Below are 26,070 nucleotides of genomic sequence, written 5' to 3'. Positions count from 1 at the left end.
GGGTTCTGCTCCCTGCGACGTCGGGACGTACGGGGGATGGAACTGGCGGGAAATTAGAAAAAGTGACATTCACTAAAATCACATAGTATAACATTCCTGTATCAAACCATTTCACATACATTTTGTCCCGAGTGCTTTGTCCGGCGCCCTGCCTGCATTTTTACTGTTCTTTCTGCCTGGAAACTGAGAAACGTCCATGGCATCCAAAAAGCGTCCCTTTAGGTCAAAAGCGGTTTTAGACCGGCTAGAGAACAGCGATAGTAAATCAGAACCACTTGCAGAATTGAGTGATAATGATTCGTGGGGGAAATTCCTCATCAGACACTGAAAACGATTCTGCGACTTTGCTCAGCGATGTGCGAACTTGGCGCTATATTTCACATTTCAGTGTTTTTGGTTTGATTATATTATTGAATGAAATGTATTATTATTATATTATTATTTTTTATGATTATTTATTAAATTATAATTTATGATTTCGTGTTTCAAGCTTTATCATACCCGGGATGTTTACTAGACTCTTGTATGGACAGATTTCAGTGAGTTATTCCTAACAATTACAGCCTACAATAAAAAAAATACATATTTCCATGCAAAAAAAGTACCGCTTTGAGCACAGAAATACTGACATAATCAGACCGCTAGGGAGGCTAATTTACCCCGAATGCATTCTCATGAATGGATGAGAAAAATGCAAAAGAAAAAATACCAAAATAGCATAATACTGTTAAAAACTATGTAATACTCAAGTGATGCTCCAAATGCTCTCACATTTTCAAACTGAATGAAAAACCATTTTGTATATAAATTAGGACTCATCAAACTTGTTCCAATAGCTCCTCTGACAATTCCAGCAAGGCAGACACAATTGCTCAGCTTTGGCAACGAAGAACTGGCAAAATTGTAAAATCAGACCTCTCTGCCCACACCAAAGATGGCCGCGGTACGCCACACCAGAAGTGGTGTCACACATACAGGGTCAGAACCGGAAGTGACGTCACACGTACAGGGTCCTAACCGGAAGTGACGTCACACTTACATGATCAGAACCGGAAGTGACGTCACACGTACATGGTCCTAATCGGAAGTGACGTCACACGTCCAGGGTCCTAACCAAAAGTGACGTTGCACATACAGGGTCCTAACCGGTAGTGACGTCGCACGTACATGGTCGGAACCGGAAGTGACGTCACACGTACATGGTCCTAACCGGAAGTGACGTCACACGTACATGGTCCTAACCGGAAGTGACATCGCACATGCGGGGTCCTAACCGGAAGTGACGTCACACGTACGGGGTCCTAACCGGAAGTGACGTCACACGTACGGGGTCCTAACCGGAAGTAACGTCACACGTACATTGTCCTAACCGGAAGTGACATCACACTACAGGGTCCTAACCGGAAGTGACGTCACACGTACATGGTCAGAACCGGAAGTGACGTCACACGTACGGGGTCCTAACCGGAAGTGACGTCACACGTACGGGGTCCTAACCAGAAGTGACGTCACACGTACATGGTCCTAACCGGAAGTGATGTCACATGTACGGGGTCCTAACCGGAAGTAATGTCACACGTACATTGTCCTAACCGGAAGTGACGTCACACGTACATGGTCAGAACCGGAAGTGACGTCACATGTACATGGTCCTAACCGGAAAGTGACGTCGCACGTACAGGGTCAGAGCCGGAAGTGACGTCACACATACAGGGTCAGAGCCGGAAGTGACGTCACACGTACAGGGTTGAAACCAGAAGCTACATCCACGCATTTCGCCCTCCCACAAGGCATCGTCACGAAATAAAAGCAATTGAAACGCATGTCGTGTGAACTGGCCCTGAGGCAGAATCGCTCATTTTTTGGCCCAATAGATGTGAATGGGATTGCCAGAAAATACTCCTGCATTACAACTAGCAGATAAAAATATGTGAAAAATGCAAATACAAACATGCATGGGGAAAAAAGCCTCCAAATCACCCGGCTATGCAGGCGCTAAGCGTGAATGGGGCCGCGGTGGACCACCTGCATTTGCCAGGCTGATCTGAACACTGTTGGAATTTAAACAGCAAAACCTGTGATTGGCTTAATTTAGTTGTAGATGCAGATCAATCGTATTTAGTGAGCATCAGCCATTCGTATTTTTTTTTTCTTCGTCAAGGAATTGAGTGGCTGCGTTTGCACTTATCAGGAATGATATAGATCCACTCTATAGGCATCTGATGTGCAAGTCATGCAGGTAAATTCATTAAAATCAGCCAGCCGTGCTCACAGATACTGTACGCCAGACCTCCGCTTCCCCCATGCTAATTGTCCCTTTGGTAAAGGACTAATCACCGTCCTTCTCCCGGCCTCTTCTATTCTTCTGTTCATTTTGGAGAAGTTTGTTACATGTTCTCTGGAGTCAGTTTGACATCCGTGTGTGTGCTAATCAGGATAACCTTTATCTTTCCTATTGCACTTGTAACACTACCCCCTAAGGAGCCGCTGAAGATTTGGGTCCCCTTCAGGGGTGGACTGACAACTCATGGGGCCCCCAGACAATAGGGGATCATGGGGCCCCTGTGTCCTCGCCCGGACCCAAAAAAGCCTATGAAAAAGCCAATGAAAGGTACCAGAGGCATCTCATGGGGCCCCCTACTGACCCCAGGCCCTCGGACAGTGCCCAAGTGCTAAAATGGTCAGTCCGCCCCTGGTCCCCTTATAGTCCTGCATAGCCAGGCAACATGCTTTTTCCATACAGAATTGCATCCAAAAGATAGTAACCAGTCCTGGCGTTGGTGTTGGTCAGTGTCAGGTTCTCTCTCTCTCTGCCGAGGGGCGTCCGGGTTTTGTGTTGCCTAGGGCAGTACAGAACCTAAATACACCACTGGAAATAATATTGGTCCAATCAGGGGCGTCCCTAGGGTTGGTGTCACCCGGTGCGATAACACTTGGTGACACCCCCTCTGACGATCTCCGCAGGATGGATCGGATCTGCGGATTGAGCATAATGGATCGGACTCCGATCCATTATGCTCCCCAATCCGCAGATCTGATCCATCCTGCGGGGATCGTCGGCTTTCTTTACAACTTTACTTTTCGTGGAGCGGGTCCGGTGTCACCCCGTATAGGTTGCATGCTGATGATCCCCGCAGGATGGTTCAGATCTGAGGATTGAGCATAATGGATCGGAGTCCGATCCATTATGCTCCCCAATCCACAAATCCAATCCATCCTGCGGGAATCGTCGGCATGCAACCTATACGGGGTGACACCGGACCCGCTCCACGAAAAGTAAAGTTGTAAAGAAAGCCAACGATCCCCGCAGGATGGATCGGATCTACGGATTGGGGAGCAAAATGGATCGGAGTCCGACAGGGGCAGACTGACCATTTGGAAACTCAGACACTGCCCGAGGACCTAGGGTCAGTAGGGGGCCTCATGAGATGCCCCTGGTAGCTTTTTCATAAGCTTTTTTGAGTTTGGGCAAGGACACAGGGGCCCCATGATCCCCTATTGCCCGGGAGCCCCATGAGTTGTCAGTCCGCCTCTGCCCCAGGCCCCACATTCACTATATCTGGTCTCCCCGGACCCTGCATTCACTATATCCGGTCTCCCCGGACCCTGCATTCACTATATCTGGTCTCCCCAGACCCTGCATTCACTATATCTGGTCTCCCCGGACCCTGCATTCACTATATCTGGTCTCCCCGGGCCCTGCATTCACTATATCTGGTCTCCCCGGGCCCTGCACTCACTATATCTGGTCTCCCCGGACCCTGCATTCACTATATCTGGTCTCACAGGACCCTGCATTCACTATATCTGGTCTCACAGGACCCTGCATTCACTATATCCACTCTCCCCTGACCCTGTATTCACTATATCCGGTCTCCCCGGACCCTGCATTCACTTTATCTGATCTCCCTGGACCCTGCATTCACTATATCTGATCTCCCTGGACCCTGCATTAACTATATCCACTCTCCCCGGACCCTGCATTCACTATATCTGGTCTCCCTGGACCCAGCATTCACTATATCTGCTCTCCCCGGACCCTGCATTCACTATATCCGGTCTCCCCGGACCCTGCATTCACTATATCCGGTCTCCCTGGACCCAGCATTCACTATATCTGCTCTCCCCGGACCCTGCACTCACTATATCTGGTCTCCCCGGACCCTGCATTCACTATATCTGGTCTCACAGGACCCTGCATTCACTATATCCGCTCTTCCAGGACCCTGCATTCATTGTATGCAGTCTCCCAGGACCCTGCATTCACTATATCTGGTCTCCCCGGACCCTGCATTCACTATATCTGGTCTCACAGGACCCTGCATTCACTATATCCTCTCTCCCTGGACCCTGCATTCACTATATCCGGTCTCCCCGGACCCTGCATTCACTATATCTGATCTCCCCGGACCCTGCATTCACTATATCTGGTCCCTCACAGTACACAGAACATGGAAATGCAATTATTTTAGTCAAAATAAACTGCTAAATACCTTTCCTCATCAGCTGTATATAGCAGTCTTGTGACTTCTATCAGTGTCCAGAAGAGCACTGGTTAAAGCTTATAGGAGCTCACATCCACTCTTACAAAGGAAAAAAAAACCCTCTAGCAATACACACTAAAATGAGCATGTGCAGAGTGTCTCCTAGAGCTCTGTACTATCACCAGATGGATTGGGGACAGTAGAAGAAGGGGAGGATCAGAGACGAAAGGATCTTTTTTTACACAATGTGGAGGATTAACCCCTTAGGTTCCACAGTGGGTATAACAAGCATGCTTTACTGCATATACAGACTGATTGGACTGTTCTGGGTTTAGTAACACTTTAAGTCAAGTTGCTCTAAATAGGCAATAGTTCTGTATACCCGACACTTGTAAGATATGCCCAACAGTGCGGACACCACTGATATAAGCAAGTATAACCCATTTCCTTTTTTTTTTTGTGTTAAAAATAGGCACGCTGTCTTTATAAAAATAATGTATAAATATTTTGTTCCTTATGCAGAGGAGCCCGCAGCCCTAAAATAATTGTTTTAATATTTCAGACATTTCCTAGAAACAGCATAAGGTGTAGTTAAAGTAAAATCTGACCCCAAAAAGTGAAGATTTGCTATCATAAAGGGGACATCTAAAAATGCAAATTTTCCTTAAACTATAGTTAAAGCTAAAACAAGTTTTTGTTTTTTTTTCTTGTACTTTTGGACAGATTTTTTATTGCTGTCGGCAGAGCTGCTGTTAGAAACCATGGGGCCCCATACAGCCAATCTGAAAGGGCCCCCCAAAAAAACCGTTTACTATGCTTCAGTTATGAATGAGCTTAGTGTGTGATCGGTACCGAGCAGGGGCGGACTGACAACTCATGGGGCCCCTGGGCAATAGGGGATCATGGGGCCCCTGTGTCCTTGCCCAAACTTAAAAAAGCCTATGAAAAAGGTACCAGGGGCATCTCATGGGGCCCCCTACTGACTCCGGGCCTTCGGGCAGTGCCCGAGTTTCCAAATGGTCAGTCCGCCCCTGGTACCGAGCACTCATTGTGTTCATTCAGGAAAGGAAGGGGCTGGTAAAATGTGACATATTCACTGAACCTTCCCCCCCCACTCTCCATCCTGAAGGATCCTGTTGTGTTCTTGCAGCTGCTGGTAGGAAGGAGAGGAGGGAAGGCGGCAACACTGCGGGGTGGGGGGCACACAGGGGGGAAGAATGAGGAAATGTATGCACAGGGAGGGTGATAAGGTGCTTTGGGGGGGAAATTACTGGAACCGATCCCCTGTATGGCTCTCTCTGCAGCAGCTAAAAGCCAGCAGGAGGGAGAGTAGAAGAAGCCGGCTTTCAGCTGCTGCAGAGAGAGACATACAGGGGATTGGTTCCAGCAATTGCACCCCCTCTGTGCCGGTCACTCTCACCCACATCCGATTCACCAAGCTGCCTGGGCCCCCCTGCTGGCCTGGGCCCCATACAGGGGAACTGGTGGTACCCCCTTATCCACAGCTGTTGGTGCCTCCGTTAGGAAGATTCAACCTCTCTATTTGTCCCGTTTACTGTTATCATCAAGAGTGAAAGTAAAAGAAAATCCCAAATTTTGGGTCATCCCCAGAAAAGCAATTGAGGGGAAATCTTCCAATGGGGACCTAGGGGTCTCAAGGAATTCCCTAATTTACAGGTATTTGCTCACGCTTCTTGTTTTGGCTATGGGAAAGGAAGTGAAGGGAAATCTCCGCAATGAGGCACAGATGGCAAAAAAAAAAACTGACCGGGTTACAACCCTCCCTTACTCTATCTAAAATTAAAAAAAAAAGGTTTGCCTATAGTTCTTCTTTAACACTTCCCTGAAATTTTTACTTTTTGTCTTTAGTTCCTCCTCAAAAATAGTAGTGCACTTCCAGTGTGTATGCATTCCTGTGCCTTGAGTCTTACATCTGTATATCTGCTGTTGTGAGATCATCTTAGGCACCATTGCCTCTGACTTTGATGTTCACACTACTGTGGTGCTCACTGTTCTCCTTGCTGGAGAGAAAGCTGTACCTGAGGGTCTGCAATGCAAGGATCGCCCTGCTTCTGCTTCATCCATTCTGTGGATATGAGTTTTCTACATCTCTCCTGCTATTTCTTGGTGATTCCTACATTGGTTATCAGATCACCAGACATTAGGTGGACAACTTTGACATTAAAGAAGCAATGCCCCGCCTCTTTCAAGATGTCTGCCTCCATGCAGAACCGCAGGGCAAAGCAATGGCTTGGTAGGCTTCAGTTGCCTGTTTCTAGCCTAGGCCAAAATGATGTTATCCCAGGAGTCTTTGGGAAGGTAGGAGGGGCTTTCTCGGCTAACCACACCCTCCTGCATGCCTGATCTAAGGGCAGATGGATTCCAGAAAGTAAATGCTACTGTAAATGTAAATGCTGAATCGTTTACTCAAGATGGCAGCAGCCATACAAAATACAAATAAACAAAACAAAGCATGGAGACATGGATGGATGGGGGAGATTTTTTGAATATTAAAAATGAATTAAATAGCGTTTTCAATTTGTGATGCTCAGATACAGTTGAGTTCCACTTTACCCAATACATAAAAATAAATTAAATACCTACTATTTTCAAGACCCAAAACCTGTCGTTGATCCAGTTAAAGTCGATTGATTCGTTATAGAGAAATGCGTCAGTTGGTTTGCTAACGTTTTAATTAGAAAGCAAAATTGTGCAGACAGAGCCTCCATTTCACATCCATTTAGAAAAATGAAAAATAAAACAAAAAAAAAAATGTGTCTTACAAAACACAAAAAACATAAAAAGCATCCGGTTCTACAAATAATCTGCCAATAAAAGAAGCCCAAAAATCACCAAAATTGTCTGGATTTCAGCCTCACCTAAAAGTTTTGCAATTGCATGTAGTTAATTCTTCTCTTTAAAAGCTGTTTTTCTGTTTTATTTATTCCAGCAGATAATAGAATTGTAATGATTCCTACGGCAATATTAATACTTGTATTATTCCAAAGCAGATTGATTCGCTTTTTTATTATTCCAGCAGATAATTGTTAGAATTATTTTAATTACTCCAACAGCAATATTAATAATTGTATTATTTCAATAGCAGTTTCTTTTGCTGTTTTATTATTCCAACAGGCACAAGGGTATCATTAAAGCGGTTGTAAATTTAATTTTTTTTTTTCTTAAATAAAAATAACATCTTATACATACCTGCTCTGTGCAATGGTTTTCCACAGAACGTTCTCTTACCTCTTCTGGAGTCCAATGCTGGTGCCCTTGGTTCCTCCTTTTTTGCGTCTGCCCCCATAGCAAGCCACTTCCTATGCTGGCATAAATGCGGCTTTGCTCTGGAGCCGGGTTGTGTGTGTCCATGGACACACACAGCGTGGCTCAGCCCCAGCCTGCTCCGTCCTCACTGAATTTGGCTGACAGCAACAGAAGCCAATGGCCCCTACAGGACTCAGATAAGTATTTTGGGGGGAGGGGGGGGACAGCCACTGAAAGGGTTTTACTTTAATGCACACCTTGTCAACAACTAGCTTATATTCGGTCCAGAATCAAGTGTTTTCCAAACCTGAAAGTTAGGTTAGCTGTCATTGCTGGGCCAATGAATCGCAGACAGGAGTTGTCCCATCCCAGAGCTGACACACACAAAGGAATGGGGATGTTCATAATCTCAATGACTTGAAATGGGCACACTGTCATGGTAGGTCATGTGGCCATATTAGGTCAATGATGTCACAATTGTCCCTGCCTCTTACAATCTCCTAATATGGACACATGGTCATACTAGGTCAATGTCATTGACTTAGTATGGTCATGTGACCATATTAGGTCAATGATGTCACAAGTGTCCCTGCCCCTTAGTATATGTGCAGCTGCAATCACCTAATGTGGACACATAGTCATACTAGGTCAATGTCATTGACTTAATATGGTCATGTGGCCATATTAGGTCAATGATGTCACAAGTGGCCCTGCCCCTTACAATCGCAGCTACTATCACCTAATATGGACACATAGTCATACTAGGTCAATGTCATTGACTTAGTATGGTCATGTGACCATATTAGGTCAATGATGTCACAAGTGTCCCTGCCCCTTAGTATTTGTGCAGCTGCAATCACCTAATATGGACACATAGTCATACTAGGTCAATGTCATTGACTTAATATGGTCATGTGACCATATTAAATCAGTGATGTCACAAGTGTCCCTGCCCCTTACAATCGCAGCTACTATCACCTAATATGGACACATGGTCATACTAGGTCAATGTCATTAACTTAATATGGTCATGTGGCCGTATTAGGTCAATGATGTCACAAGTGTCCCTGCCCCTTACAATCGCAGCTACTATCACCTAATATGGACACATGGTCATACTAGGTCAATGTCATTGACTTAATATGGTCATGTGGCCATATTAGGTCAATGATGTCACAAGTGTCCCTGCCCCTTACAATCGCAGCTACAATCTCCTAATATGGACACATGGTCATACTAGGTCAATGTCATTGACTTAATATGGTCATGTGGCCATATTAGGTCAATGATGTCACAAGTGTCCCTGCTCCTTACAATCGCAGCTACTATCACCTAATATGGACACATGGTCATACTAGGTCAATGTCATTGACTTAATATGGTCATGTGACCATATTAGATCAGTGAGGTCACAAGTGTCCCTGCCCCTTACAATCGCTGCTACAATCTCCTAATATGGACACATGGTCATACTAGGTCAAAGTCATTGACTTAATAAGGTCATGTGGCCATATTAGGTCAATGATATCACAAGCACCCCACTCCTTAGTATATGTACAACTGCAGGGCAGGGACTCTCCAGCTCACAGCTCATTGGACGAGCAATAAAGCTAACTTCTGAGTTTGATCTAAGCGTGATTCAGAATGAACCCAAGCTCATCCCTAGTGACAACGCAGGAGCACAGTTGAGAGACAGAATCACTTGGGGACAAGGTGACAATTAGTGATGAGCTTGGGTTTGGGCTTGGGTTTGGCTTGAACTCAAGCACGTCTGGACCCTGAAATTAGCAGTCATTGCTGGATTATTGAGCTGTTGGCAGGTGGATTCCCTGTCCCACAACTCACACAACCTAATAGGAACCTACTAGATCATTGATGTAATGAGTATCTCTTCCCCTTTGTGTATGTCACTTGCAGGACGGAGAATTTCTTGGTCACAGCTTATTGGCCCAGCAATGACAAACTAACTTCTGGGTTTTGACTGAGCTCAAAGCTCCATTGCGACCAAACTCAAGCTCATCCCTCATGACTACATTGGAGCATAGTTGAGAGACAGAATCACATGTGACAAGGTGACAACTAGTGATGAGCTTGGGTTTGGGCTTTGGCTTGGTCCAATCCAAAGTTTGTCTGAGCAGTTATTGCTGGAACATTACACTGTGGGAGCGATATTGTCCATTCTGCAGCTCACATATACAAAGGGGCGGGGATATCATATCATCATTGACTTTATATGGGTAGATGGCCACATTTGATCAAGGTCATTGACCCGATGTGGCCACATTAGGTCAACGATGTCACAAATGTCACCACACTGTGCAGATGAATGGCTGGGAGTCTCCTGCCTGTATCTCTTTGTCCTAGCAATGACTGCTAACTTCCATGTTTGTACTGAACCCAAGCTCATCCTTGACAAAGTGGTTATGCATTTTGGGGTGTGGCCCCTTTTGTTAAACCTGCCCATGTCTGAAAAGTGACTCTTTATATAGGTTTATAAAAAACTGACTATTTTCATGGATGGGCAGGTTTGACAAAAGGGGTCCACACTCAAAAATGCATAACCACACCCATCTACATCACTCATGGCATCATCACGGCCATCTTGTGGGCCTGCAACACTTCCCTACTGTCCACAGTGGTTCTCATCCATGTGATACACACCCTCAGTCTGCTGTTTCTGCTGGCTGCTTCTTCTGGACAACATTCTGGTTGCAAGCACCTTCCATCACATTCACACCATTGACCACATGGAAGATCCCCACCTGCTGAAGACCTATTGGTACACCTTTTCAATATTTTCTGAATGTGAGTGCATATTTATTGTTTTCCATTTCACTGATGTGCCTTACTAAATGCTACACCGAGGAAGTGGCACTTTTCTTCTTTTTGTTTATGCATGAGAGATAGTTGTCACCCCATTGTAGGAAGTGCCTAAACAAAGCTTATCATGGCAGGATCTCCAATGAAAGTTGCAGATTTAAAAAGATTGAAAACCACTTTTGAATTTATATTAACAAGGTAAATCTTATATGAGATTTTGTTGATTGGGTTTAGATGTAGACCCTATTCACACCTGAGTGTTTTGTAGCTTGAATCGTAAAGCTGGAAAACTCTCAACGAACAAAATCTCATGCAACAAAATGGTGGTTGTTCACTTGTAGATCGATGCCTTATGAGCCAAAAGCACCCCGCGGGTGCTCCTAGCTCCTCCCCCCTTGCCTAGTGCCCCCTTAGCAAGCCACTTGCTCCGGGGGCACTTGTGCATGCTCACTTCTGAGCTATTTCTGAGGCAGGATTGGGCATTTTGGCTCCATAGACTTGACTAGGAATGCCTATGAATACGCAAATCATGTGCATTTTTCAGGTCTATTTCAGGCATTTCTTAGGCCATAAGTACTGGTCTCCTCCCCCTACTTCTTTCCATTGGCTAAAACACCTAAAGCCTGAATACACATGTAAATGCTTGTAATATACTTCTAATACGCTTGTTTAAAGTAACATTACACCTTCAATTTTTTTAAATGAAAATAACAAACATGTCATACACACCTGCTCTGTGAGTAACCCCGATTTTACTCTTCTCGGGTCCCCCGCGGGTGCTCCTAGCTCCTCCCCCCTTGCCTAGTGCCCCCTTAGCAAGCCACTTGCTCTGGGGGCACTTGTGCATGCTCACTTCTGAGCCGGCTCTATGAGTGCTCCCATGGAAAGCCGCTTTCCATGGGGTACCTGTTGTTGGCACTGTCTGTTGACACGTACCAGCCGGCTCAGCCCCACCCCCCCAATTCAAAGCACTTGATTGACAGCAGCAGGAGCCAATGGCTCCCACTGCTATCAATGTGCCCAGTGAGGCTCTTAGGCACATCACTGGATCGAATTGGGCCCAGGTAGGAATAAGGGAATAGTTGGAATAAGGGGATAATGCTAAAATAAAAGCAAAACTGTGATGGCCTGAATGTCGGTCAGGTGTGAATCCAACCCTAAAATGATTTTAAAGTGGAACTTTAATAAAAAATGAGAACAGGCAGGCTTTTTATTACATTAAAGTATTGGCATCAAGAAGAATGAATTCCTGTGCATGTGCAGGAGTGCTGTCATCTCGAACCGGCCAATCAAAACAGCCAAAGATCATGAACCCAGGAGAAGACCAGCCAAAGATGTTGGTGGCTGTAGGAAGCTTCGAAAGCTCCTGGAAGCTCTTCCAACTCCTTCTGGAGCTGGAAGTGTGTATAATTCCACTGTAAGCCCTGTTGTTTTAAGTACCTTAACCAGCTGCCTAATTCACTTACTGAATATGCAGCTTTTTTATGCTCTTTATTTAAGCTGGTGCCATGACCGTTGCCCCAGGTTTCCTCTTTCAGGGTGTCTCCTTTCTCTTGCAGCATTCTATGGAGCCACCCTTGCATGCAAGGACTAGAGTTGTAAAGAGCAATTACTGCTGCTCTAAGCCCGTCTTCCTCAAGTTGATCCAGGGAGTAAGTTGATCCAGGGAATGTTGATCCAGGGAATAAGTTGATCCAGGGCAGGGGCGGACTGACAACTCATGGGGCCCCCCGGGCAATAGGGGATCATGGGGCCCCCGTGTCCTTGCCCAAACTCAAAAGAGCCTATGAAAAAGGTACCAGGGGCATCTCATGGGGCCCCCTACTGCCCGAGTTTGCAAATGGTCAGTCCGCCACTGATCCAGGGAATATCTGATTGCCTCTCGGGGGATCAGGAAGGAATTTTTTCCCCTGCAGGAGAAAATTGGATCGTTGTTTGCTGGGTTTTTTGCCTTCCTCTGGATAAACTGTGGGTGTAGAATTATAACTTTTTTTTTTTTAATGGTTGAACTGGATGGACTTTTGTCTTTTTTCAGCCAGACTAATTATGTAACTATGACTAACTACGTATGGTATATATACAATAATACATACTGTATACCTCCATTATATCAATAAAAAAAAAGTATGCAGTTTTTTTTCTTTTCAAATAAAGAATCATAAATGTCCCACAGAGTCCAATGGTGCAATAATGGGACATTGGACTTTTTTGGATGTGGGACATTCACATTTATTTGCAAAAAAAAAAAAAAAACTGGACACTTCTGTGATTGATATTATGGGCATAATGGTGATACGTCACGTAGACAGAAAATGTATTATGGGATTTTGGGTTTATGGGTGCCAACAAAAATCAGCAAAAGCATTTACATAAAAATACATATTTATTCATAATTCAAAGTTAAAAACAGTTTTAGGGATGTTTTTGACTTTGAATTATGAATAAATATGTATTTTTATGCAAATAATTTTGTTGATTTTTGTTGGCACCCTTAAAATCCCACAATACGTTTTCTTTCTATGCGATTTTCACAAGGGACGTGGTGCCCTTGGCCTAGAGACACACTGCGATTCTCTATTCGATGTATAATGGTGATATGTATATGTAGTCCAAAAGAGAGAGCGGCACTCGTGGGTCTTGAGAGGTGAACGCACAGATTTTATTTTGACGTTTTAACGAGGCACAAGACCGTCTTCCTCAAGATGGTGATATGTATATAAATAAATAAATATGTAAGAAAGTGCAGCGCTAAAAATATATAGATAGATAGATGATTGATAGATAGATAGATAGATAGATAGATAGATTGATAGATAGATAGATAGATAGATGATAGATAGATAGATAGATAGATAGATAGATAGTGCAATATGTATATATATATTTTTTTTTTTTGCGTTGCACTTTCTTACATATACTATTGTAGGGGATTGTTACCTTCACCTTGTGTGCTAGCTGCTCCCCAGACATCGCCAGTGCTCACCTATATATTCGATTCTGTTAAATAAATAAATAAATATGGGTGGCACAGTGGCTTAGTGGTTAGCACATCTGCCATGAGGTAAATGGGTCATGGGTTCAATTCCCAACTATAGCACCTCCTGCATGGAGTTTGCATGTTCTCCCTGTGCTTGCGTGGGTTTCCTCTGGGTGCTCGGGTTTCCTCCGGGTACTCCAGTTTCCTCCCACACTCCAAAGACATGCTGGTAGGTGAATTGGATCCTGTCTAAATTGTCCCTAGTATGTGTATGTATGAATGTGAGTTAGGGACCTTAGATTGTACGCCCCTTGAGGGTTAGGGACTGATGTAAATGTACAATATATATGGAAAGCATTACATAAATTGACAGCGCTATATAAGTACCTGAAATAAATAAATATACAGCCTCTCCCTCTTAGATTGTAAGCTCCAAGGATCAGGGCCATCCTAACTCTCTTGTATTGTTGCTGTATTGTCTCCCGTTATATTGTAAAGTGCTGAGCAAACTGTTGGCTCTATATAAATCCTGTATAATAATAATATAAATCCTGTGTAATCATATAAATACTTACCTGAGTTCGATCCAGTGATGTGCTCTAGAGCAGAGGCTCTCTCGCCTCATTGACTCAGACACAGCAGTCGCAGTCAGTGAGGAGGGAGCTGGAGGGGGGCTCAACTGCGCTCTGTGTGTCTTTTGGCTCAGAAGAGAGCATGCACGAGTGCCCCCATGGCAAGCGGCTTGTTATGGGGTCACTAGGCAAAGTAAAGGAGCCAGGAGCGCTGGCCTGGGGCCCAAGAAGCAGAGAACCGGGCCTGCTCCGTGTCAAACCATTACAAATAGCAGGTATGTATAACATCCCTTAGATTGTAAGCTCCCAGGATCAGGGCCCTCCTAACCCTCTTGTATTGAACTGTATTGTTGCTGCATTGTCTCCCTTTATATTTAAAGCGCTGAGTATACTGTTGGCGCCATATAAATCCTGTATAATAATAATAATATAAATACTTACCTGAGTTCGATCCAGTGATGTGCTCTAGAGCAGAGGCTCTCTCGCCTCATTGACTCAGACACAGCAGTGAGAGCCATTGAACTCTTGCTGCTGTCAGTCGCAGTCAGTGAGGAGGGAGCTGGAGGGGGGCTCAACTGCGCTCTGTGTGTCTTTTGGCTCAGAAGAGAGCATGCACGAGTACCCCCATAGCAAGCGGCTTGTTATGGGGTCACTAGGCAAAGTAAAAGAGCCAGGAGCGCTGGCTGGGGACCCAAGAAGCAGAGAACCGGGGCTGCTCCGTGCCAAACCATTACAAAGAGCAGGTATGTATAACATCCCTTAGATTGTAAGCTCTGAGGATCAGGGCCCTCCTAACCCTCTTGTATTGAACTGTATTGTTGCTTTATTGTCTCTGCTCACTGTTAGGCGATCTCTGAAAACTTATCTCTTCAGGGAAGCCTATCCTGCCCTCATCTAATACTGGAATCTTCTACTCTTCCAACCAGCCCATCCTCCATAGTTACTACCTTTTGTACCACTAGCCCCTCCCTCTTAGATTGTAAGCTCCCAGGATCAGGCCCTCCTTTCCCTCTTGTATTGAACTGTATTGTTGCTGTATTGTCTCCCGTTATATTTAAAGCGCTGAGCATACTGTTGGCGCCATATAAATCCTGTATAATAGTAATAATAATAATAATACTTACCTGAGTTCGATCCAGTGATGTGCTCTAGAGCAGAGGCTCTCTCGCCTCATTGACTCAGACACAGCAGTGAGAGCCACTGACCCTTGCTGCTGTCAGTCACAGTCAGTGAGGAGGGAGCTGGAGGGGGGGGGGGGGGGGGGCTCAACTGCGCTCTGTGTGTCTTTTGGCTCAGAAGAGAGCATGCACGAGTGCCCCCATAGCAAGCTGCTTGTTATGGGGGGCACTAGGCAAAGTAAAGGAGCCAGGAGCACTTGCAGGGGACCCAAGAAGCGGAGAACGGGGGCCGCTCCATGCCAAACCATTACAAAGAGCAGGTATGTATAACATCTCCTAGATTGTAAGCTCCAAGGATCCCTCTTGTATTGAACTGTATTGTTGCTGTATTGTCTCCCGTTATATTGTAAAGTGCTGAGCAGACTGTTGGCTATATAAATCCTGTATAATAATAATAATAATGATGATAATAAAAATAATATAGGCAGCACAGTGGCTAAATGGTCAGGATTTCCACCTGGCAGTACTCAGGTCGTTGGTTCGAATCCCAACCACAGCACCACCTGCCTGGAGTTTGCATGTTCAGCCTGTGTGGGTTTCCTCCGGGTACTCCAGTTTTCTCCCACACTCCAGAGATGGGAGCCTTGCTGGAGAACTTATCACCAGCAAGGTGGCTTATCACCAGCAAGGCTCCCATCATCCATCCATTACACATCTGCATCAGAGGCTGGTCAGTAGCTCTGAGGAAAGGGATTCGTCCCCGAAACGCATCAGCCATTTGACCGCACTGACAGTTGGAACACCTTGCTTGCCGTTGTGGCCATCGTCATTATGCAAATGCTTTTTAGATACATGCTTCGTCTGTATGTTTTTATTTTTCACTCCTTTCAATAAACCTTGGATAATGCACTAGGTGTGTGCGCCACCTGTTTATTCTCTACCTTCTCCAGACTGCACTGTCCACTGTTAACCCCTTTCTATGAAGACCGGATGTTCAGAGAAGCAGCACCGAGGGAGCAGTAAGTTATAAATTGCAAGTACGAATTTTATTTTAATATGCTCAATGTGTTAACCTCCCTAGCGGTATTCCCGAGTGTAGCTCAGGGTAAAATGTCAGTACCAAAAGCGGTAACCCCGAGTTACACTCGGGCTTACCATGCAGCGCTGCATAGGGAGTCCCTGCAGAGCTTACCTTGTCCTTCGCTCCCGCGATGTGTCCCCTGCAGCATCCCCGGCCATCTCCTCCGGCCGATGCCGGCATCTGGCTTCTGTGTTCCGGTCCCTGTGACAGCGGGACGTAGGGGCGCCGCCGGCGGCGGTGGGAAATTTTAAAAAATTTCATTTTTTTCAAAACACATTTTTCATAGTAAAACATTGCTGTTTCAACCCATTTCACATACATTTTGTCCCGAGTGCTTTGTCCTGCGCCCTGCCTGCATTTTGTCTGTTCTTTCTGCCTGGAAACTGAGAAACGTCCATGGCGTCCAAAAAGCGTCCCTTTAGGTCAAAAGCGGTTTTAGATCAGCTAGAGAACAGCGATAGTAAATCAGAACCACTTGCAGAATTGAGTGATAATGATTCGTGGGGGAAATTCCTCATCAGACATTGAAAACGATTCTGCGACTTTGCTCAGCGATGTGCGAACTTGGCGCTATATTTCAAATTTCAGTGTTTTCGGTTTGATTATATTATTGAATTAAATTTATTATTATATTATTATTTTTTATGATTATTTATTAAATTATAATTTATGATTTCGTTTCGAAAAAACTACATCCCCCAGAGGAAGCTACGAGTCCCTGTAGCGTAACGCGTAGGGGAGGGGTGGTGACGTCATCACGCATCCACAGAGGAACGGCGAGTATACTCAATGAAGACAAACACACCTGCAAGGCTGTTTGTAGTAGGATCTGGATACATTTTATACAAAGCGCTACATTTGTTTATACCATGTGAGTGGGAGATCAAAGTTTAATAAACAACCATTATCTCGGATAAGACACTATGTTCCTTTTCCCTTCTCTGTATGTATCGTATATGGAGGAATAAGCCAAGCAGCCAGTGGAGAAAGTCCTATTGAGAAGGCTGTGTTGAGGAGAGAGGAGAGGAGAAAGGAGAGAGAGGTTCACTCCGTGAACACTGACTCATCACACAGATTAGATTGAACTACAATACCATCTCTATTCTTATGAACTGAACTGTTATTCCCATACTTATATATATTCTTTATATACAATTTTTTTCAACAATATATATATATATATTTTTTTGCACTTTTATTTTTTAATTGATTCGTTTTTTTATATTTATTATTTATATTAATTATGGATTGAAGTATAATTGATTTAGTTAAGTATCGAATTATTGGTGATACACTCAGCAATTTGCAATATCACAAAAAAATTTATAACATCACTCATAGTTGTATATATTGGAGCGCGGTACAATATCGATATTTAAATTTATGATTTCGTGTTTCAAATTTTATCATACCCGGGATGTTTACTAGACTCTTGTTCGGACAGATTTCAGTGAGTTATTCCTAAAAATTACAGCCTACAATAAAAAAAAATACATATTTCCATGCAAAACAATGTACCGCTTTGAGCACAGAAATATGGACATAATGGGGTTTATTTACTAAAGCTGGAGAGTCCAAAATCAGACTCCCTTCTGCATAGAAACCAATCAGCTTCCAGGTTTCATTGCCAAAGCTTCATTGAACAAGCTGAGGTTAGAAGCTGATTGGTTTCTATGCAGAAGGGAGTCTGATTTTGGACTCTCCAGCTTTAGTAAATAAACCCCAATCAGACCGCTAGGGAGGTTAATTCATTGTTTGTTGAGCTTGCAGGGCCACCCACAGCTAAATTTTCATCTGATTCAGCTGATTTTGTTGTTATCTTAGGACTTTGCTCAGCGATGTGCGAACTTGGCGCTCTATTTCAAATTTCAGTGTTTTTGGTTTGATTATATTATTGAATGAAATGTATTATTATTATATTATTATTTTTTATGATTATTTATTAAATTATAATTTATGATTTCGTGTTTCAAATTTTATCCTACCCGGGATGTTTACTAGACTCTTGTTCGGACAGATTTCAGTGAGTTATTCCTAAAAATTACAGCCTACAATAAAAAACTACATATTTCCATGCACAATAATGGTACCGCTTTGAGCACAGGAATATGGACATAATCAGACCGCTAGGGAGGTTAATTCATTGTTTGTTGAGCTTGCAGGGCCACCCACAGCTAAATTTTCATCTGATTTTGCTGTTATCTTAGGACTTTGCTCAGTGATGTGCGAACTTGGCGCTCTATTTCAAATTTCAGTGTTTTCGGTTTGATTATATTATTGAATTAAATGTATTATTATTATATTATTATTTTTTATGATTATTTATTAAATTATAATTTATGATTTCGTGTTTCAAATTTTATCCTGCCCGGGATGTTTACTAGACTCTTGTTCGGAAAGATTCCAGTGAGTTATTCCTAAAAATTACAGGCCTACAATAAAAAAAAAACGACGTATTTCCATGCAAAAAAATTTACCGCTTTCAGCACCAAAAATATGCTTGAGGTGATTGTAGCCGTATTAGTGCATTTGCGACAGAAACAACTGAGTACTGTCCGTGATACTTTTTTTATTTGCACTAACATACAATTTTGAGGACAAGCTTTCGGGGTATGTCCCCTTCTTCAAGGTCTAAGCAGTACCAAAAATATGAAATAATCAGACCGCCAGGGAGGTTAAGCTAAAAAACAAAACAAAAAAAAGCGACTTTAATTGATTTAGGGCAGAAGGGTGCAATAGTTTGAGGGGCAATGGAAGAGCACATAGCTGGGGGGGGTTTGGGAAAATGTATCTTTTCCCCCAATATAGTTATTCAAACAAGTGTGGCGAGCTGACTTGAGAACATAGTGTGCTGTCTCACCCCCGCCTGCTCGCAACTCACTGCCCAGAGCTGCTTAAGGCATTTCATTCAGATTTATCCTCCGCACACACACACACACACAGACACTCTCAGCTATTACTCCCCCTCCTCTCCTCCCTTGTAATATGGGGATCCCTCTCCATCCCTCAGACAGGAGATTGTCTTAGCAGTTGTTTCAATGCTCGCTGCCTGCGCTGGTAGAGAAAGCAGCAAAGAAGACAAGATTTTCATCCCTTGCACAGCTGCGCTCGCCGAGATAAGCAAAGTCACTGGAAGACGAACCTTAAAGGAGAGAAGGACCGTGCTGAATCGAACAGCGGAAAAGCCCTCCTGCTCTCCCCTGGCAGCGATTTTCCTATAATCAGTCCTTTTTTTTTTTTTTTTTTTTTGTTCCTCGGCTTTTCTTTCAATTTTCTCTTTCGGGAAGCGCAAAGAAAGCGGGTTGGGGGGGGGTGGGGTGGGAAGACACGAGAAGTACGGAATCGGAGCTAGAGACTATTTCGTCAGCGTCTTGACACCGACGAGGTAAAAGTGCTTTGGGACGTGCGTAAGGGGGGGAACGGGGCGAAAGGGGGTCGTTCCTGGTTCTGAAGACCCCTCCGTAGCCCTGTCTCCCTAAAAAGAAAAAAAAAAAAAACTTGCTTTGCCAATGCCCATCGAGATAGTCTGCAAGATCAAGTTTGCAGACGAGGATGGGAACCAGAAAGAGAAAGAGGAAGGGGAGAGGGAAAGCCTGATTGGGGATGAGGCTGCATCGGCAAACCGGGACTTGGCAGGTTTCGCCAGGACCAGCACTCTACATGGACTGCGGCATATCTTCAGAACGGGCAGGCTGGGCATCAAGCGGAGTCTTTGGGCAGTGGCGTTTTTGGCATCTCTGGTGTTTTTCCTGTACCAGGCGGCAAAGTGTGCCTTGTATTACCTCGAACACCCCTACGTTACGTCCTTGGACGAGGAAGTCATGGGCGAGATGATCTTCCCGGCCGTCACCATCTGTAACATCAACCGGTTCAGGCACTCGGCGTTGTCGGACGCCGACATTTACCACCTGGCCAACTTGACGGGACTCCCTCCGAAGGACCGAGACGGGCACCGAGCCTCGGATTTAATGTACCCCGACCCGGACATGTTGGACATAGTCAACCGGACTGGTCACCAACTGGCGGAGATGCTCAAGAGCTGCAACTTCAGCGGGGACAACTGCACCGCACACAACTTCTCGGTGGTGAGTCCCTGGCTACGTGCCAGCTTCTATCTATCTGTGTGTTCCTAGCCCTACAAGTGCCCACCGATGACAAGGGAGAATATTCCAGTCCCCCCCCCCCCACAACCTTGGGAGGGGACCTGTCACTCAGCTGTCAGTCCACAGTCCCCCTACCCAAAGGTTGCAATCCTCTGACAGCTGCATTGTGTCTTCAGGCGCCTCGCAACCCTCTCTCTGATAAAAGTTGCAATCCTGACACGGTATAAATCACAGCTGATTTATATTCTACAATCAATGCGAGATGTTACTTCATAGCAGCTTTTATTCATCTGTTCCCACCAGCGGCTGCATTAATCCATTTCATATCTTTGCGGCAAAAGGTAAAAAACGAGAGCCATGCATGACTGATTAAAAAAACTCTTTAGGACGTGATTTATGACCCCCAACAAATGTATTTTTCTAAAGGTGTCCCATTTAAATAAAAAAAATAATAATTTTTAGTTTCTTCTATAGATTTCTAACATTATTGCCTATACTATGCTGGATCTCCTCCATCTCTTTAAATATCGATCTACCCAATTTTGGAAGAACCCGCCATCCCGTTTTCTCCCGATTAGGACGTGATTTACGACCCCCAACAAATGTATTTTTCTAAAGGTGTCCCATTTAAATAAAAAAAAAACAAATAATAATTTTTAGTTTCTTCTATAGATTTCTAACATTATTGCCTATACTATGCTGGATCTCCTCCATCTCTTTAAATATCGATCTACCCAATTTTGGAAGAAACCGCCATCCCGTTTTCTCCCGATTAGGACGTGATTTACGACCCCCAACAAATGTATTTTTCTAAAGGTGCGCCATTTAAATAAAAAAAAAATAATAATTTTTAGTTTCTTCTATAGATTCTAACATTATTGCCTATACTATGCTGGATCTCCACCATCTCTTTAAATATCGATCTACCCAATTTTGGAAGAAACCGCCATCCCGTTTTCTCTTGATTTTGGTAAACTTCACAGGGGCACAGGGGCTGACTGACCATTTGGAAACTCGGGCACTGCCCGAGGGCCCGGGGTCAGTAGGGGGCCCCCATGAGATGCCCCTGGTACCTTTTTCATAGGCTTTTTTGAGTTTGGGCAAGGACACAGGGGCCCCATGATCCCCTATTGCCCGGGGGCCCCATGAGTTGTTAGTCCGCCCCTGCTGATGCATATGTTTCAAGTTTAATACTTTTCAGGTGGATCTCCTCCATCTCTTTAAATATCAATCTACCCAATTTTGGAAGAACCCGCCATCCCGTTTTCTCCCGATTTTGGTAAACTTCACAGGGACACAGGGGCGGACTGACCATTTGGAAACTCGGGCACCTCCCAAGGGCCCGGGGTCAGTAGGGGGCCCCATGAGATGCCCCTGGTACCTTTTTCATAGGCTTTTTTGAGTTTGGGCAAGGATACAGGGGCCCCATGATCCCCTATTGCCCGGGGGCCCCATGAGTTGTCAGTCCGCCCCTGCTGATGCATATGTTTCAAGTTTAATACTTTTCAGGATATAAAACGCAGGATACTTTAAGTTCTGCGCCATCTTGTCATACCCAACCCCCATACTGGACTTTTTATAGGGAAAGTCAATTTTGACAACAGCAGCCGATTTTCACTACTTGGAAAAACGAGGACCTACTGGGGGGGGGGGGGTGCCTTCTGGGTTATCATTGCAGGAGATTGCCCAGAATGTTGCAGATATTTGTTTTCTCATTTTTCTTACATTGTCACATTATCACTAGTACCAGCAAAAGAACACGTCAAGTCTAACATGATCATATCATCATACTTAACACCCCCCCCCCCCCCCATTAGACGTTTTAGGGAAAGTCAATTTTGACCATTTCAGGCAATTTTCAGGACAATGCAAATATGAAGGGATGCCTAAGGCTGGCCATACACTATACAATTGTCTGTCTAATTTCTGCCCAATTTCCTTTAGATTTACCTTCAGCTATGTAGTGCAAGAGCCTGCCCAACTGAAAGTGTTGTTAGGTTTGACCTCCTATCAGGGGCGGATTGACAACTCATGGGGCTCCCGGGCAATAAGGGATCATGGGGCCCCTGTGTCCTTGCCTAAACTCAAAAAAGCCTATAAAAAAGGTACCAGGGGCATCTCATGGGGCTCCCTACCAGGGGCAGACTGACAACTCATGGGGCCCCCGGGCAATAGGGGATCATGGGGCCCCCGTGTAATTGCCTAAACTCAAAAAAGCCTATGAAAAAGGTACCTGGGGCATCTCATGGGGCCCCCTACCAGGGGCGGACTGACAACTCATGGGGCCCCCGGGCAATAGGGGATCATGGGGCCCCCGTGTCATTGCCTAAACTCAAAAAAGCCTATGAAAAAGGTACCAGGGGCATCTCATGGGGCCCCCTACCAGGGGCGCACTGACAACTCATGGGGCCCCTGGGCAATAAGGGATCATGGGGCCCCTGTGTCCTTGCCTAAACTCAAAAAAGCCTATGAAAAAGGTACCAGGGGCATCTCATGGGGCCCCCTACTGACCCTGGGCCCTCGTTTCCAAATGGTCAGTCCGCCCCTGCCTCCTATTATATGGTTTTTGGTAAATCCAAATCAAAATTCTCAAGAAGATTGTATAATGTATGGCCAGCCTAAGGATAGCGCTTCCGGTTGCAGAGATTTTCCAGCGTGCTGCAAGAGATTTTTGTTCTGATTTTTTGCTAGATTTTTTTTTCATCAAAGCTTTACTGAACAAGCTGAAGTACTGCAGGCCATAGACGGGTCGAACATCGAAAAAAATTTGAAAAATTGGCTGTTCGTTTGGCCGACGTTACTACCAACGGTAAAAAAAATCGGCTGACAAAATCATAAAGTTCACCCTGTAACTTCTGTCCCTTGCAGGTCACGGCTCATGCATGGATTTTCTATCGGTAAAATGATCGGCCGATTTGCCCATCATTGCCGGGAAAATTGGCTGATCGTCAAAATCGGCCGCAAATTTTCCAACATGACCGATAAAAAAACTGCAAAAAAACCTGAAAAACGTCCGACCAATTAACCAACTAACAGTGCGAAATTCTGCCAATTGTCGACCCGTCTATGGCCGGCATAAGGCTGACCATACACTATACAATTCTCTGTTCACTTTCTGCCCAATCTCCTTTTGATTTACCTTCAACTGTGTAGAGCAAGGGCCGGCTTAATTGGATGCAATTGAAAGTGTTGTTAGGTTTGACCTCCTATTATATGGTTTTTGGTAAATCTAAAGCAATTTTCTAACGAAAATTGTACAGTGTATGGCCAGCCTTAGAAGCTGATTGGCTGCCATGCACAGCTGCACCAGATTCTGCACTCTCCGGTTTTAGCAAATCAACTCCTTTAGTTCTGCACCATCATATCATACCCAACCCCCCTCATTTGACTTTTTAGGGAAAGTCAATTTTCACAATTTCAGGCAATTTTCAGGACTTAAAAAAGAAGACAATGCAAATACATAGGGGTGCCTAAGGAGAGCGCTTCTGGTTGCAGAGATTTTCCAGCGTGCTGCAAGATATTTTTGTTCTATTTATTTCAGGTACTTATATATCGCCGTCAATTTACGCAGCGCTTTACATATATATTGTACATTCACATCAGTCCCTAACCCTCAAGGGGCGTACAATCTAAGGTCCCTAACTCACATTCATACATACACATACTAGGGACAATTTAGACAGGAGCCAATTAACCTACCAGCATGTCTTTGGAGTGATGGAGGAAACCGGAGTACCTTGAGGAAACCCACGCAGGCACAGGGAGAACATGCAAACTCCAGGCAGGTGGTGCTGTGGTTGGGATTTGAACCAACAACCCGAGTACTGCCAGGGGGAAGCGCTAACCACTAAGCCGCTGCGCTGCTGATTTTTTGTTCCATTATCCCTATTAATAAAAAAGGACACACTGGGGCTGATCTACTAAAACTAGAGAGTGTAAATCGGGTGCAGATCTGCATAGAAGCCAATCAGCTTTCAGGGTTTTTTTTTTTTTCATCAAAGCTTTACTGAACAAGCTGAAGTCAGAAGCTGATTGGCTGCCATGCACAGCTGCACCAGATTCTGCTCTCTCCAGTTTTAGTAAATCAACTCCTTTAGTTCTGCACCATCATATCATACCCAACCAGGAGCAGACTGACCATTTGGAAACTCGGGCACTGCCCAAGGGCCCAAGGTCAGTAGGGGGCAGGGGCGGACTGACAACTCATGGGGCCCCCGGGCAATAGGAGATCATGGGGCCCCTGTGTCCTTGCCCAAACTCAAAAAAGCCTGTGAAAAAGGTACCAGGGGCATCTCATGGGGCCCCCTACTGACCCTGGGCTCTCGGGCAGTGCCCGAGTTTCCAAATGGTCAGTCCGCCCCTGGTAGGGGGCCCCATGAGATGCCCCTGGTACCTTTTTCATAGGCTTTTTTGAGTTTGGGCAAGGACACAGGGGCCCCATGATCCCCTATTACCGGGGGCCCCATGAGTTGTCAGTCCGCCCCTGCACCCAACCCCCTCATTTGACTTTTTAGGGAAAGTCAATTTTGACCATTTCAGGCAATTTTCAGGACTTAAAAAAGAAGACAATGCAAATACGTAGGGGTGGCTAATGCAGGCCATAGACAGGTCGTTTATCGTCCAGTTTTTATCTGCACAAGAAATCGGCCGATAATCACGCCATTAGTCGGGCCAGCCGTTGGCCATTTTTCTCAGATCTCATTTATTTTTATTCGTCATGCTGGAAAATCCGCGAAATACGGTTGTTTTTTGTGGACATGGGTGGCAGCATCAGCAACAGGGCCAACTGATTTTTCATTTATCGGCCGAAAATTTGGCCGATAAATGGCCCGTCTATGGCCTGCCTAAGGGGAGTGCTTATAGTTGCAGAGATTTTCCAGCGTTTTTTCAGTAGTAGAAAAAACAAAGGCACATCACATCCCCCGCCATCTTACCCCTTACCGCCCTTTTGATTTTTTTGTAGGGCAAAAACAATTTTTTGACAATTTTCTGGACTTAAAAAAGAATATTTATTTCCAATCTGTAGGGATGCCTTCTGCTTTTTGCTTGCAGAGATTGCTCAGCATGCTGCAAGATATTTATTTTTCTAATTTTTGCTGGTTCTTTACTTGCCACATTATCAGTCGTAATAAAAAAAAAGAAGGTCACTTTGAATCCTTCACTTATCATACCCCCCCCCCCCCACAGGGAACTTTTTTGGGGAAAATCATCAATTTTGACAATAGCAACCAATTATCAGGACCTAGAAAAAAAAGACACTGCAAATATGTAGGGATGCCTTCTGTTTTTGCAGAGATTGTCCAGCGTGCTGCAGTATATATTTTGTTCTAATTTTTGTTTTTTCTTTCTTTTCTACATCTTCCTGTTATCATTAGTCACAACAAAGGAACACTTTACATTCTGTGTCATGTGATCATACGGAATATTCCATTTTCATTTTTTAGGGGACGTCATTTTTGAAAATTTCAGCCAATTTTTAGGACTTAAAGAAGACTTACTGCAACTATACAGGGATGACTAGTGCTTAGTACAGGGGCGGACTGACCATTTGGAAACTCGGGCACTGCCCGAGGGCCCGGGGTCAGTAGGGGGCCCCATGAGATGCTCCTGGTACCTTTTTCATAGGCTTTTTTGAGTTTGGGCAAGGA

At 44.6% G+C, this 26,070-nt stretch overlaps 1 protein-coding gene across 1 annotated transcript in view; it reads left to right on the top strand.

Moving 5' to 3' along the window:
- Positions 1-19,641: 19,641 nt before the first annotated feature.
- Positions 19,642-26,070, top strand: part of ASIC4 (acid sensing ion channel subunit family member 4) — a 464,132-nt gene continuing 457,703 nt past the window's right edge. Inside the window, exon 1 of the mRNA XM_089680599.1 lies at positions 19,642-20,404. Within this exon, the coding sequence (XP_089536725.1) occupies positions 19,829-20,404 (576 nt within the window). The 5' untranslated portion in view covers positions 19,642-19,828. The remainder of the gene's footprint in view (positions 20,405-26,070) is intronic.

The sequence above is a fragment of the Staurois parvus genome, unplaced genomic scaffold (genome assembly GCF_062004578.1).
Source record: "Staurois parvus isolate SC_StPar_1 unplaced genomic scaffold, SC_StPar_1.0 ptg000246l, whole genome shotgun sequence".
Classification (NCBI taxonomy): domain Eukaryota; kingdom Metazoa; phylum Chordata; class Amphibia; order Anura; family Ranidae; genus Staurois; species Staurois parvus.
Note: the sequence above shows the minus strand (reverse complement) of the source record. Positions and strands in the feature narration are given on the sequence as shown.